This window comes from Euwallacea fornicatus, chromosome 4 (genome assembly GCF_040115645.1).
Source record: "Euwallacea fornicatus isolate EFF26 chromosome 4, ASM4011564v1, whole genome shotgun sequence".
Taxonomy (NCBI): domain Eukaryota; kingdom Metazoa; phylum Arthropoda; class Insecta; order Coleoptera; family Curculionidae; genus Euwallacea; species Euwallacea fornicatus.
This window is the reverse complement of record NC_089544.1, coordinates 6440592-6453139: the sequence shown is the minus strand read 5'-3', so window position 1 is coordinate 6453139 and position 12548 is coordinate 6440592. Positions and strand designations below refer to the sequence as shown.

The window sequence follows — 12548 nt, the reverse complement described above, 5'->3', positions numbered from 1 at the left end:
GGTCGTCTAAAGTTAGCTCGAAAATATCTTGCTTGAACTGAAGATTACTGGTCTCGAGTTATGTTCATAGATAAATCTAAAATTTCTTTATTTACATGTGGTTAGAATATGGAGAAGGCGAGGACAGCGATTTGCTCAGTGCAATATCGCTGAAAGTGTTTCATATGAAGGTGGCTTAGTCATGGTTTAGAGAGGAATCACTTTGGCAGCAAAAACTGATCTTTATGTTTGTCGTAGAGGAAACCTGACAGCACGTACATACATTTAGGATATCGTAGAAGATTACGTACTGCCCTTTGTCTCTTTTATCGGCGACAATTTCATTTTAATGCACGATAACGCGCATCCACACGTTGTAAATGTAGTGAACAGTTACCTGGAGGACTATAGGATCTCAACCCTATAGAGCATCTACGGCGTTAGATGGAAAGACGTTTATATAGGTGACCAGATCTCCTAATCGATCGTCAACATCTTGACACGGCGTTAGTCAAAGAATGGGACAAGAAAGGGCCTCCAATTTGATTGGCAAGATGCCTAGAAGGCTGGAAGTTTTAACACAAGCAAGAGGAGGGACAACACAATATCGAAAAAAAAAATTATTATTTGTTTTTGCTTTTATGCATTAAAAAGAAAGAAGAAATCTATTTTGTTATGGTATTAAAATGTTCACGATTTTTTTTTAATAATTTTTTTTATAGTTACTTTCAATTTTTAATTTCGTATGATTTTCTAATTAAGGTATCATAAAGACTTTCCGTTTTGTTTAAAAAATTTAGTTCTTCACAATGCATTGTCGAAAAAAATTTCTTGGTACGTCGCTTTTTTTGCTTTTGAGTTTATTAGATATTTGGAATCGTTTGTCGTTTGACGCATATATGAAATTGTGAATTTTTATTAGCACCTGCAGTAGAATACCAAAAAATGCTTTAACCAGTCACAAATTCAAATCTTTCTATAAGACAACGTCAATATTGGCACCCCACCAATTAATTTCTACAAATAAAATTTATATCTTCGCACACAAAATTCCAGTTAGTTGTTAAGAAAACCTGTGCAAAAGATGAGCTGCAGGAAGAGATATGAAACATTGAACAATGTCGTATTAAATCTTTACAATTTTCTTTTTAGGCACTAATCTTAATTTTTAGACCTCTCCAAGGCGTTTATACACCTCGAATTGCAACCCTACATCATCCTTTCACAGAGTAGTACGTGCATCAATGGAAAGGTGCTCTACAAGGCCGGAAACCATGTGTGGAAGTTATGTATATATGGTTTAAATAATTTAAAAACAAATAATACATAAACATCTTTTTTAATTAGAATTCAGGATGTGACAACATAGGAACCAGTCCAGCAGCTCGATCTTCTACTCTTGACCCTTGTGGCTATCTCGATTTGCCCGAAAACTTCGGATTTAATATTGGTGTGTCTCGGATGCCTGAAGATATCAATAATCGGAGGATCAATTTATCGGAGTTCCAGGACCAGGTAACCGCTACAATGACGTTTTGTGCCTTAAAGCTGTTATTTTATATGTTTCCAAAGACCAGAGGGCAAATGAGGTCTTCTAAATTTAGACCAAAGAAGCAAAACTGTAGCCTCACTCTTCCGTCCGCTACGCAACCCGCACTAGACACTGCACCAGTAAATCTTCGTTTGGATAAGGAGAAAAACTGCAAAGCACAACAGGAGTCCCTCATTCAATGGTTTTATATGAACTTTTGAATTCAACCTGCTTACGATGTTGTATCTTAGGTTCGATAGATCTGTTGAGAAGGAGCTGAAGAAGCTTAACAAAATTTCTTTGGACGTAGGGCCTCAATACAACTCACACATTTCGAATAAACGCGAAATACCTCCACTCAACTTTTCCAGAGCAACTTTAGAAAGAATGGCTGAAGCTTCGGCCAGCCAAATAGAAATCAGCTTCGATTTGATGAAAGAACCTGATACAGGTGTCTACTCGTTACTGCTTTCTTGTTATGGGTTTAAAGATGAATTTTAGATTTGAATGCTGCTGTGCAGAGTTTTGCAAAAGCCGAAACTATGTGCGCATTTGCTGACGCTGTGAGAGCAGCGGAAGCTGCAACTGTAGCTGCATCTCCACATTTGATAGAAGAAGCTGCTTTGGCTAGCGCTAGAGGACTTCAAACTGATTTAAAGGTCACCAATGTTCGTGGAGAATCGCAGGGACTGAGACCCATTGAGGTGATCGGTTATGTGGGTGTAACCAAGCCCAAGTATCCTACGAAGAGGAATAAGTGACTATAGAATTGTGTGTGGCACATTTGCGAAAAGAACGTTCAAAAAATTGTTTTTTTTTTAGTTTTGTGGAGTAGTACCTGCGAAATTATATATTCAAAATGAATATTTACCTTTGTCTGTGTATGCATATGGAGCTGGTAGGATCATAGTAATCATGTCTAATGAAGTTGTGGCAGCGATCAAATTGTTTGATCAATGAATTTGCTAAATTCAATACAATATATTTTTTGAAATAATTTTACAGTGGCTTCCAAGGTGTTCAATCTTGATGGGAAAATATGTGAGAAATGATTAAATTTATATCCAGTGGAATTGTGAGATGTGTTGTTAATAAGGCCAAGTGTATGGAAGTCGGTTAAGCTGAATCAGAAGTGGTACTTAAACCATCTTCAAACAATAGCATTGCTTCCACAAATTAATTTGGTAGCAATATTACTTTTATACCATCGTTTAAGTACCTACCAGTTCTGGTTTGGCTAAACCTCCGTCCATGCAACTGGGTCTTAGAGTATTTCTAAATTTCCATCGTAGACTGATGATAGGGGCGGAATAGGGTATTAATTGTTAAATTTGAAATTATAATTCTTTGTGATTTGCTAACTATGTACCTATAGAGATTCTACATATACATTTTGGCTAAATACAATTGACATTAAATATTTAAATAGGTATAATATTTCACTTATTTTAAACCTAAAACACTACGGAATATAGTAAGTATTTATTTGGTCCGCAAGTAAGGACGTTTTTTAATCTAGATGCTAACAGACAAATACCTCCACAACATGCCTGTTTTACGAGCCCAAACATAGAAATCTCACTGAACTCAAGATATGTGAGCTAAGTTAATTTAGCGCAAAGTTCTTCAATTTAAAATTTAGTGCTCGTTTTTAAATTGGCCGTTTTGCTCATATTTTTTTAAAGATCCGCGAAAAATTTAAATTATATTTTAAAATTTTTTTATAGAGTGGTTTTTGCAGTTTTAACAAGTTTTTTCTACTGAACGAAATTTCTTAAATATGAAGTGTAATGAAGTATTTTTCTAATGGCCTTATGAAGGCTACAACAAAGACTCGAAAGTTGCACTCCTTGTCTAGGAAGCTTGGGGGAATAAAAGAAAATTGACAATGCAAAAAGGCCCATTACAATATTTCGGTTTCACGTTATAATAATATGCCGTTTTTGATTTATAAGAAAAAAATGAAATTTTAACTATTCAAATTAACTATTCATTTAACTATATATATATTTAGAAAAATATTGATAATAGTACCGATCTGAAAATGCACTTTGCCATAATTTAACTGACCTCGCATTTCTTAGGGTTATTGAGATCTCAAAATGTGGCTTGAAAAACCAGCACCCTGTATACTGTGTCACATATGGGGAATATCATTTGTAGGAACATATAGCAAACGGTAAAAAGTATTGATATGCCGTGAAAAAATAGATATGGTTTAATATAATAATTAAATTGTGGCGGAAGTGTTACATCCAATATTTTACCAAAGTTCTATAGGTATTGAAAAAAAACTTCCGTATAACAAAGATTTTTTTTTTAAGCAACTTTAATTAGGTGATTGATTTGTATATATTTTTGAATTAAAAAGTCAGAAGCCGATTCTGTTAATTCGATCAATTCTGTTAAAATTATAATTTACCGTGCGCCCACTATTAAAACTTAATAAGTTGCTTTCGTAACACAACGAGATTTCACGATTACTTTCAGGCAAACAATGGATGCTGGAAAGTCCTACTCCTCTTTTCCGCATTAGTACAGGAAATTGCATCTTTCCACCGTAAAATGGATGCAAGAACGTGAAGTATGCTTTCCCAAGAGCGAATAGAAAACAGCTAGCATTGCAAATGACAGTGAGAAAAGCATCAGACTGATATCACCTAGTTCCTGATTACTTTATGAGATCAGCTTAGCTGGCTTTTTTAGCTTTGAAGCGTCTAAGTAAAAATCGGTTTTTGCTGCTAAAAAACAAGACTTTCCTTTTTATGACCAATAGAGTTTTTTTGCAGTTTGATAAACAATGCAGCGAGGGCTTTTCAGCTTTGCCAAAGTTGTAGCCAGACCGAGATGTAAAATAGAACGTTGATTGGCTCGAAGCCAAGCTCCATAACAGGAAAATACACGGCAACACCAGATCTTAAACAACCTAGGTAAAGTGATTCAAAAATTTTAATTGCATTATGTTTAATTAGAAATAAAGCTTGTTACAGCATCAAAAGACCTGTTTCAATTAAATATTATTGGTAAATGGAGGTCGCCTGTTTTTTAATAATGGATTTAAATTGGAACCCATCGAGGAAAAAATTATATATTTTACTCGGAAAAACAAAAGTTTGCTGCCGCAGTTTACCTCATAATCTTTTCTTCGACTCAGTTATGGCTCTCGCTGCGGCAGTAAAGTTGGTACTTTTTGCCTTTGTGAAACAATAATGGTTGCATCAATTAAAATCCGTTTTCATTCAATTTTTGTTTATTTTTTGGATTTGATTTTTTTTACTTTGATTGATTAGACTGTAAAAAAACGTTAGAACTATAAAGTTTAGAAGAATATAAAAATAGTTTGAAAAATGTTTTCTAAATGAGTATTTATAATCGTTTGAAATGTGGTAGGTAAGTGTGTGCTGATTTCAGGCTTCAGTGTGGTTTCAAATTGACCTAGGTAATTAATTGAGAAACCACAGGCTTGTTTGGTAAAAGACTAATAATCCATTGTTGTAAAATTTTTACCACCTTCTCTGCTAGCATAAAACTTTTCAGTATAGCAGTGTATATTTGATAAAATGTATCTATTACAGAGTACTGAGTGATAATTTTTCTGTTTTGTCGTATGAATTATGATGCTGCATATTTTTTGGCTGTTAAAATAGATAACATCACGCTGCAGTTTTCTGCGTTGCACACAATGAAAACTGCTGACGCGAGGCAAATTGAGTAGGTAGTTAATAAAGCAGGATGAGAAAATATTCTCAGCTCATTATAAACTTTGTGTTCTTATGTATATTTTTTTATTTAGTGAAATTGAGCAACGAAAGTTTAACTTACATTTTCACTTCAGTTGATATAATCTTTTTGTACCATTTTCCTCATTGTACCAATTTTGGAAACGAACGTTGGAGTGAAAATTTAGAAGCGAAAGGAAATTTTACTGCATTCTGTTCAAGTTCAATCATCGCTTCGCTTCTCGTTCACTTAATTTTAATTCGATGCCGTAAGCTGGTTATTCAGCTATATCTTTTGACATTATAATGGCTGAGTAGTTATTATCTCGCTTTTAAAGGATTTAAGACTCTCTCAAAAGATGCAGTACCAATAGTTTACTTGCACCGATAAAAATGAGGTAAAGTAACGCCAGACCTTAAGGATTTGTGCGATGAGCGATTATAGCTGAGTTTGTCTATGGTTTGACCTATACGTGGATACGCAGTATATTTTGAGTAATAGTAGTATCTACCTACCGGCTGCCTTATACAAAAACTAGACAAGCTATAACTTATTTTTGAACGGCATTTAATGAACCAAAAATCAAATAAAACAATATTGTTCGGACTGCTAAACAATCTCAAAGTTGTTTTTTTTTTTAATTTGGCTTCTTCTGCTTTTGGCGTCTACTGCAAATTTTTAAATAAAACTTCATATTTTTTAATCATTTTTGTATAAAAATTATTGTTCTGAATTGGATAATGTATAATAAGTTAATGTTAAGATAATTTTTTATTACATTTTTTAAAAATTTAAACAATATATCACAAGTGTTCAAAATGAATGTTATTATTCTAATTATCAATATGGACTGTCAAAAGTCCTGAAGTAACTTTTCGTCTTTTTAAACGATCCTTAGCGTCGTAAGTTTTCTTCAAAACGTTTCAATTTATTACGATTAGGTACTACTCTATTAAGAAAACGAGTAGAATAAAGACGTACTGTTTCACCGGTGTTCTTATTACTCCGGAAATATGCTTCAAGTATATCTGTAACATCACTGCTCATTTTAAAATATTTTCAACCGATATTGTCGGAAATAATAACATTATTAGCCATAAATCATCTGTACTGCGCCATAAAAAAACAATATCCATTTTGAACATTTATTGTGGCGTACTGTTCAAATTTTTCAATTTTCCTCAGTTGAACATTATTTTAACATATAGCTTGTCATACATGTGCAAAATAAGAAAAATACTTTGTATGAACAAATGTAAAAAAATACGGAGATCTGTTGTCAATTCAGAGATTGACACCTGAAGAAGAACAAAATTTTAAAAAATTGCTTTTGACGTAATATAGTGTTTTGAAAATCACCAGTTCGTTTGGTTTGCAGTTCATCAAAATCTGTTCGTAAATACCTGAGTTATAGTTTCGTCCTTTTTTTATGAGACAGCCGGTATATGCCTATCGTGTCTACTTATAGTCACATTATTAACAAACTTTACACTAAACAAAAATCAGTTAGTTACGTTATTTTACTCCATGAGTATAACAGTTAAATGCGTAATACGTAATATAGAATTAGTTATAATATAATTGGAATAAATTATACTCATTTCATTAAAATACGTATTGAAGAAACTGAAAAAACAAACAATTTCCTATTATCTAGTTTTTTGCTCCCATTTGGAGTAAATCTTGGTTCATAAAGGTGTCTGATAATAATTAATATAATTTATTTACAATGGAACGATTGTTCATGCTGTAATATAATACTCCCTTCGTTGGATGCATTTTTCTCGCATAATGTAGCAAAGGGCTACAGTAATCAACACAGCTATTGCAATTCCCATTCCTATGCTCACCCAGATAATTTCTTCGTTGATTCCTTGATGGGAACGACCTAAAGACACATAATGTAAGTAGATAGATACAGTAATAAGCAACCGGAATATCAGCTTTTATCATAGTTACAATGTGTTCACACACATGCTCAATTATCTCGGGAACTATTGCAAGTTAAGCAAAACTTTATATTATACAGGGTGTCCTCGAATTACGTGGCCAAAATAATACCGCAGATTGTTTGAGTGAAAATAAGTCGATTTAACTAAACTTCCCTCAGTCCAAAAGTTGATAATTATGGAGCTACAGGGTGTTAAAGTTGAAAAAAAATATCACATTTTCTTTAATATCTTTCGATTTCTTTGAGTTAATTTCACGAAATTTCATATTTGAGGGTGTTTTAGGATACGAAATTCAAATTTATTAACGATTTAGTTGTTTCTTCTAGGGGGCGCCACAAGCGACCATTAGGACACATTTAAATCTCTGTAACTTTTTCGTGCCACGGTGTATATTATTTTGGTATTTAAAAACCTTTTTCCCTACCTTTTATACTTAGAAAAGGTATACTTTATTGACGTCGCTAGAAGCAACAGTTTTGGAGAAAAACGCATAATTCTAATGCGCTGCATATTTGCGTTAGCGCTTTTAAGTAAATAACTCAGTTGGCTATGTTTTTAATTGACATTTTAACACTTGAATTTGTTTCTCAAATGTCAGTTTTTTTATTTAGCCCTCAGTTTTTCTTGTCAGTTTCGCTTCTTGTTCCTGTAAATATCCACAAGTATGGCCAATAAATTCACTTATTCTGAAATGGTGGATATGCTGTTAGTTTATGGACTTTGCCGTTGTAATAGTCAAAATAATATCTGATTTTGAAAACTTATTGTTATACCTTTACTAATAATTATTTTTGAAAAACTTAATTTTTTTTAACGGAAAATTATTTTAAGGTCATTTGCATGCATCATCAGGCTTAGATGCATTTTTCTCCAAAACCGTAAAAAACCTTCTAGCGACGTCAATAAAGTATACCTTTTCTAAGTATAAAAGGTAGGGAAAAAGGTTTTTAAATACCAAAATAATATACACCGTGCACGAAAAAGTTACAGAGATTTAAATGTGTCCTAATGGTCGCTTGTGGCGCCCCCTAGAAGAAACAACTAAATCGTTAATAAATTTGAATTTCGTATCCTAAAACACCCTCAAATATGAAATTTCGTGAAATTAACTCAAAGAAATCGAAAGATATAAAAAAAAATGTGATTTTTTTTTCAACTTTAACACCCTGTAGCTCCATAATTATCAACTTTTGGACTGAGGGAAGTTTAGTTAAATCGACTTATTTTCACTCAAACAATCTGCGGTATTATTTTGGCCACGTAATTCGAGGACACCCTGTATATCATGGGTTTTAATGCATATTTCATAGAGCTCAATTTTTTTTCACCACGCACCTGTTTTTTCTTTATTTACGGAAATCTAACTTGGTACAAAAAAGTGATGTATATCTTCGTAACCATGATCGATTTGCTTAGCCCCAAACGCCCCATATACTCATAGATCTGCCAATGAGTTTAGGGTGAGGCATTTTTGGTGGTTGACGTAATTTGGAAACAATCCCATTACTTTAGGCCATTGTTTGAGATTTTTGTACTATCGGGATTTTTTTTTTTTTTCCACTGACTTCATGTCTCACGTGAAAATTTTGTTGCTCTACGAAACATTAATTTTGGTTCTTGCTTGTTCATGTTTTTAAATTATGTATGCCCCTGCTTTTACGAACTTCCGGACATACTTTATTCACGATATGTTAGTGGCGTCCAATTACCCGGCATACAGAGTATTTTATGGGAGAAATTTGTCTTAAAGTAAGGGTGGCTAGATCCTCTACAATGAAGTTAAATGCATCCAGAATAACGGCCCTAGCTTGAATATTCTTCGAGACAGGCATTTTAGTAAATTTTGTCGAAAACCAGACTTTAAAAATTTAAACCTGCAATTTTTCCACTTTCCGTCACTCAAAACACAAATACACACACAAACTTTTTAAATTTTCTATAAGGTGGGATAGTTTTTGTTAGCAAATGTGTCGTTTCGAAACCAATATAGCCGTCTAAAAAGAAAGGAAAATATGAAACTCCATATTTTTTGCCATTATTCAATGGTAACTTACATAATGAATTTCCCAGCTATCTCTTTGAGAATTTCCCCAAAGAGATATATTCCCTTTGAGAGTTGTCTTTTTAAATTGTATACTCACTTTTGCATTTTTTTGTTTGTTGTTATTAATTGTTTGACGTGGAGTTTCCAGACAAAAGATTTTTTAATCTTAAAAGTGGGTATACCTTTGAAAAGTACATTAAATAGGACAAATTTGACAAAATCTTCAAAGATGAGACTGACAATGTTATTTTGTAAGCTGTTATCGAGTAATACTAAGAGACATAGAGTTTCAGATTTTCCTATTTTTTAGACTCGAATATTTACAAACAAAAACTATTCTATTGTGTAAGAAATTTAATGTAGATTTTAAAAATGTAGTCGTGCTCGTGCTTTGAATGCAAAGACGTGGAGAAATGGCAGGTTTAAATAAAAAGTCGGATTTTCAACGAAATTTACTAAAATGCCAATATCTCGAAAAGAAGTCAGCCAAGTGCCCTCAATCTGTCTGCATTTAACTGCATCTTATATGGCCTGTCCACTCTCCACCTATGATCCTTTCTTAGTGAACATCCAGTATGCAGTGTGGCGCACATTGGGTCCAGTGAACGTATGAGGAGGCTAGCCCTTTGAAGATGGTCCCACTAAATGGTATTTTCTATGTATCTTGGACACTATTTAAGCTATTGCACAATGATATTGATAAAATTTTCTTCCTGGGCGGCACTTTTTACAGTAAATCCACTGCTGGTATTAAAAATATCCATCAGGGACAGTAGCGTTGATTCGAAGGGGATTCAATTAAATATGTACTATCACTTTCATTATGAAGAGTACTGTACATTTTAACAAAAAAAAAATCGCTCAATATTTTTACGTAAAAATATATTTTTGTGGAAACCATCTAGGATGCACTTTTCTGAGAAAACCGCAATCTTATAAGGTAACGACGCTGGAATTTGGACGCATTTTCTAAAAAATAGAAGAGGGGACGTTAGTCAAAATTGTGATTTTTAGTCGTTTTCTTACGTTCTGCTATTTTATTCATGTAGCTTAAATAGCATTCGAGATATTCAAAAAATACATATAGAATATTTTTATATTCTTGCTTTGGCTTTTGCTGTAGAAGTCTTAAAAATAATTTTCCGAACTCGTACTCATAAGAACTTTTTTCCTATTTCAAAATGACAAACCGCCTTTTGAAAAATGTGCATTCTAGTCTCCGACACCCGGCATGTGTAGGTACGAAATTATTTCAAAAATAATTTTTAACATTAACCTTCATAGAAACTAGAAACTTCAAAATCGTGCAATATAACAAAAAAGTGCTTACCATTGTAATTACTCGAAATGATGCCGCTTACTTTCCCGGCAACTCTCCCTCCTACTGGCATAGTGATTAGACTAGGCTCTAGTGATCTATCTTATTCAGGACTCAGAGGCTTCGTATATAAAGTCTACAAAAATGTTAGGTAAGAGTTTTATCTGTGAAATCGTACCTCAAAGCAGAAAATAAATGCCGTAAAACCGTTGATAAGAAAGAAAGTAATAGCCACATTTTGAAAACTTACCGTTCGATTTCCTATTCAGCCATATCGACGTTGATACGTCAATGCCCATTTGGAGTTCATTTAACTCGAAGTTCGATATTGTAGCTCTGGAGAGCGTCGCGGCGCCGTTTACTCTAACTCTAGCCAGAAGCGCACTGGTCCAGAAATCCAGAGCAGCTCTCAAACGATGCCCCAAATTGGCAGCCAGAGCGACGCCGCTTCGGAGCAAACTCTGACTGATTTATGTGATTCTACAGAGCTTGTTTTGTAAGTCTTTTTTTATGACCTGCAATTTATTTTAATTGGGACCCAGCAGCAGGGTACCAACGTAGTTCGAAGGAGATTAAGAGAAAAGTGAGAAAACTTTATTTTTTTAGGAATTTTTTGCATGCTTTGGGAATCCTTTTTTGCCGGGTTGCTGAAATAGCGAAAAATCTTTTAATGCAAGTTGTTCAAGAAATTCATGGAAAAAGCCTTTTTAGGTGGTCAATTTTTGTCATAAGAAAGTAGTATTTTCCAAAACAAGTATCTTATGATAACTGTTCGATATTTTGAAGTTTGGATAAAAACGGTGAAAATTCTATAAGAAATAGATTTAGGTAAAATCAATTCAATGCGGTATCAAAAAGATCACACATGCGGAAATATTCAAGCAAAGATACAATATTGACTAGTTTCGTGGTAGCCAAGGACATTATCGTCCGGATAAAGTTGCCACTACGTTGATTTATCGGAGCTTACGGAAGACGATTTATATAGCTTTGTTAAAATCTACAAAGCGACCATGTTTGTGACTTCTCCTTTGAAATTCATGTGTTATAGAAAATTGTCTCACTACTGTAACGTAAGACTCAAACAAGAGAATTTCTTAAAACATTTCCCATTAAAACTTTGTGTAACTTTTTGCGATCTAAAATTATGGCACGTTTTTCGTTTAAAATGAAATGATACAAATGGGAATATGAGAAATCACCAAATTTAGAATGTAAATTACGTGAAGAGTTAGATATTTTTATCCTTCTTAATTAAGATTTTGAATTTCTGCATCATATATTCTTAATTTATGTATCATACGGTGACAAGGAGACGGGAATTCTTATACTGATTTTACAAAGGCGGACCGTAATAAAAACTACTTTTTAAATGTGTTTATTGACAAACTAATTTAATTTCCATATACTTTGTCAGCAAATTTTAAAATTCATAATTTAGGATTTAGGAGGAAAAACCGGTGTGCTTTAGATTATTGTTCATTGAATGCGAAAAATGGTATATATCCCTGTCTTTAGTACCTTAAAACTAATAATTATGCAAAGAACTTATAAACATTTCAAATACGTAGTTACTATAGCTTGTGGTTTATCTTTGTTTATATTTATGTACTACATATACGATCAATACTATTACGGCAGACGAAAGATTTTAAGCTATTTTTTATTAGATAAGTTTAAAAAATGTTTTTCCCTGAATGGAATTCTGAGAGTGGGTATTTTAAAATGAAATATAGAAGATGTTTCAGGTTAAATTACAAATATTTGAACAGAAAAAAATCATTAAATGCCACATTTTTTTCAATCTACTGAAGAGTCCTGCGGAAAAAAGTATTTATCAATTTTATCCATAGAGTGTGATTGACACATTTAACCTTTGATTTGGGACATCCTGTATGTTGGATTTAAAATATTATATCAAAGTGTGTTACCGGAAAAGATAGCTTTCGAATAGATGGTTGCGTTTGATTTATAACAAATCTAGTTCGATTCAAATAAATTAAA

At 33.1% G+C, this 12548-nt stretch overlaps 2 protein-coding genes across 4 annotated transcripts; one reads left to right on the top strand and one right to left on the bottom strand.

The window, feature by feature from the left end:
* The first annotated feature begins 820 nt into the window (after positions 1-820).
* Positions 821-4498, top strand: LOC136338714 (uncharacterized). 3 transcript variants are annotated; one of them, XR_010732008.1, is made up of 9 exons: positions 821-1099; positions 1152-1268; positions 1327-1494; positions 1552-1712; positions 1762-1961; positions 2012-2281; positions 2333-2551; positions 4001-4241; positions 4300-4498. XR_010732008.1 is itself a non-coding variant. In XM_066281359.1 (7 exons), the coding sequence occupies exons 1-6, from the start codon at positions 1064-1066 to the stop codon at positions 2269-2271; spliced, it is 942 nt and encodes a 313-aa protein (XP_066137456.1). In that variant the 5' UTR covers positions 821-1063; the 3' UTR covers positions 2272-2281; positions 2333-3167. The 3 variants fall into 3 exon arrangements, 1 of the variants encoding a protein (XP_066137456.1); XR_010732007.1 differs by having other exon boundaries at positions 4001-4498; XM_066281359.1 differs by lacking the exons at positions 4001-4241; positions 4300-4498 and having other exon boundaries at positions 2333-3167.
* Positions 4499-4501: 3 nt separating this feature from the next.
* On the bottom strand, positions 4502-10961 carry LOC136338716 (uncharacterized). Its single transcript, XM_066281362.1, has 3 exons — positions 10795-10961; positions 10557-10680; positions 4502-7118 (listed from the first exon to the last, which is right to left on the bottom strand). The coding sequence occupies exons 2-3, from the start codon at positions 10615-10617 to the stop codon at positions 6973-6975; spliced, it is 207 nt and encodes a 68-aa protein (XP_066137459.1). The 5' UTR covers positions 10618-10680; positions 10795-10961; the 3' UTR covers positions 4502-6972.
* Between the last annotated feature and the right edge of the window lie 1587 nt (positions 10962-12548).